General features: G+C 39.6%; 1 protein-coding gene across 1 annotated transcript; it reads left to right on the forward strand.

Moving 5' to 3' along the window:
- Window positions 1–314: 314 nt before the first annotated feature.
- On the forward strand, window positions 315–1,563 carry LOC109222109 (myb-related protein B-like). The gene has a single exon (XM_019386511.1). The coding sequence runs from the start codon at window positions 330–332 to the stop codon at window positions 1,131–1,133; it is 804 nt and encodes a 267-aa protein (XP_019242056.1). The 5' UTR covers window positions 315–329; the 3' UTR covers window positions 1,134–1,563.
- The last annotated feature ends 1,556 nt before the right edge of the window (window positions 1,564–3,119 follow it).

Genomic DNA, 3,119 nt, shown 5'->3' on the forward strand with positions numbered 1-3,119 from the left:
GGTTGGGAAGTAAAAGAGGGAGTGCACGGACTACATTCCTATTTGTTTGAGAAGTAAAGGAGGGAAAGCAGTAGTATTGAGGTTGCATCTTCGCTACATTGAGGACTTGGGTCCGTCGGTCATTCCCCATGGTTAACATTAAACCTCTAAGCATCCACAATACTTTCTGGGTTGCTGTGAAATGTGGAGTTCTGCGTGTATGTTAAGATTTGGTGATGTGCTGCATCAAACTAGATATACTTCTTAGTTTCCAGTTGTTGCACCCGTAGCTTCTGATCCTAAGAAGCAACTATCGTTATTCAAGTTTATACAATACAAGTAGCTGGTGAATGAAACTAACAATTCTGCCACTCTTGACAGATGAAGAAGATCGGATTATCCTTCAGGCCCATGCTGTTCATGGGAACAAATGGGCATCAATTGCAAGACTTTTGCCAGGTAGAACAGATAATGCCATTAAAAATCATTGGAATTCAACCTTGAGGCGCCGCTGTGCCGAACTTGGTAAGTTAAGAAGTGACTCCAGCAATGTTCCAGAAGATGTTAGTGCAGAAAAATCAAAAGTATCCTCTGAGGAAACCCAATCATGCGGTGATGTGAATTCTTCGAAAGCTATAGAAGGAAAAGATGTTAGCTCTCAGGAAAACCAAGAAGATAATCACTATGAGGATAAGAGTCACGAAGAAGTTCAACGGAGTGATGTAGCAAATGATCCTCCTACTCTCTTCCGTCCTGTGGCTCGTATAAGTGCTTTTAGCGCATATGGTTCTTTGAACGCCCCAGAAACCCTAGTGCAAACTCCACGACTAACTCCTATCCAATCGCCAGATCTTGGGATAAGCAAATTGCTTGAAGGAGCTTTCAGTGACAGATTAGTGCCTCACCAGTGCGGCCATGGCTGTTGTGGCAATGCTAGTCTGGAAAATAATGGAAGTTCTCTGTTGGGACCTGAGTTTGTTGATTACGCGGACGCTCCATCCTTCTCAAGCCATGAGTTGGCCACATTAGCCACAGAGATAAGTAATGTTGCTTGGTTTAAAAGTGGATTGGAAAACAGCAGCATCGAGGTTATATTCAATCCAGCAACCAGGGGAACGTGTGGTACCTCTCACTTGCCAAGCAGACCATTCTAATCTTTCAAATAAATAACCATATAAATTTAATTTTTGAAATGATGATGGATCTAGTGTCGGCGACTAGTAGGGACAGCTACCGTGAATATAAAAGATTTTGAGGCGGAGTTGATTTAAGTGAATGCTTATGAAGTATAGGATAAAGAGAAGAAGCTGGGTACCTGATTTAGTTAGTTTATATACTGAACTCTGGTTGAAAAGGGTGTATATGATTTATTTTCCCTTAGGCCTTCATTTATGAGAGGTGTTGAAGAATTTTTCTTAACCTAGTTAGATGAATCCAATTTTATGATTTGAAACTAATATGTTGTAATTTAACAACAATGATGATTTTTAAAGAGAGTGGTTCCTTGTTCCCTTAACTTATCGTCCTCAAAAATTGTATCAGTAATGAGGTATTAGCCCAGTTGGGATGGCACAAGTAAAGAGACAGTAAATTCTTGTATTTCATCAGCTTCTGGTAAAGCATCTAGACATAATGTCCTCTATATCAGTTTACTTTGTGGGGGTGATTTTGTATGAACTTCAAATCTCAGAAATGAGTGAATCTTCTCACTTTTGGACAATGGCTACTTCCTCTCTGGACTCTGATTAGTTTCTTTTGTTTGTACCTTTCTGCTTTGTAGCTGGTACTGTCGGGACACTGGTATTCCAATTATTGGAACTTCAGTGTTAGTGCCATTGTGTATGTATAACTTTAGATTATTGTTGCTGGCTACTTGCTGGATTAGCACTTAAATTTGAGATTAAGGCAATTATTATTGCAGAAAGGAGGTCTCAATAGAATGATAGAATTGGTTATCCAAGTACTATGTGAATAAGCCAGAAGTAGGTCTGAGAGGCTACGTTGCGCGGACTCTCCAAAACAGCTACTGCATCTGTGTCAGACCCTCAAAAAATACACCACAAACCACAAGGCAAAGGAGAAAAAGAGAGTAGCCAGACAGCCCCTGTGAAAGGAGGTACTTTGTGTAGGAGAAATATTAGTTGTTGCTACCAGACAGCCATTGTGAAAGCAATAAAAGATTAGAGACACAAGAAAAGCAGAACAAAAAGAGAAATGAAAAGAAATTGGAAGAATGTGGTGTACTGGCTCCTCTTTAACCACCACGGAAACACAGAGATCCACTGGTACAATGAAAGCAAAAGAAATCTCTCTGCTGTATTATTCTTTCTCCAAATCCTATCATTTGTTGCCTTTTGACTCACATTTGGATATGTGAAAGAGATGGATAACGGCTATAGACTGGGTACCATGCTAGATTTTATTTTCATATATACCCCCCGGAGTAAGTGATCAAACTGGCATTATGAAAAATAAAAATAAAAAGTATATATTTCTACTAATAAACCACATTCGTCCTGAATTCTATGACTATAAATTATAGGTTCATAGCAACTATTTATTGTAATTTTAATAGATTTTTACACATAAATTTATGATAAAGTACTGGGTTCAAATGAACCCGACAAAGAAACAGTGAATCCTCCCTAGCCAAAGGCTACGCTTCTGTACTTAAATGTACAGGGTCTGAGGCAGGTGGATCCGGTTACTTCTCTGGTGCGCATTCGTGAGCAGGCTTGGGACTTCTACGGTGAGCTGCTTTCCTTCCATGTCGATCCGCAGCCGAAGAAGTCTTTCTTTTGTATTGTTATTTTCTGTCTAGTCGGATCTAAACAGTAGGGTAGTGTGGTATTCTTTTGGATATATATTCTACTAGTTGCCCGTAGCTTGTGACAACAGGTTCTGGCACACACTTTGGTAGACGATCATTTTAGGGTTGTGTAGTCATATTATTACAGTATTCAGTTCTTCTGGTTTAAATTCCGCTTTGAGTGTTTATTTCACTTATTTTTAATTAAGAGCAACATACGTATTTAGAAATGTTTCCGCAAATGGCTTGCTTGACAAGGGTGTCAGGCGCCCTCATGACCTATTGTGAAAATGGGTCGTGACACTCACGGTCACATTGCTGAAGATCAAAC

Source organism: Nicotiana attenuata, unplaced genomic scaffold (assembly GCF_001879085.1).
Source record: "Nicotiana attenuata strain UT unplaced genomic scaffold, NIATTr2, whole genome shotgun sequence".
NCBI classification, from domain to species: domain Eukaryota; kingdom Viridiplantae; phylum Streptophyta; class Magnoliopsida; order Solanales; family Solanaceae; genus Nicotiana; species Nicotiana attenuata.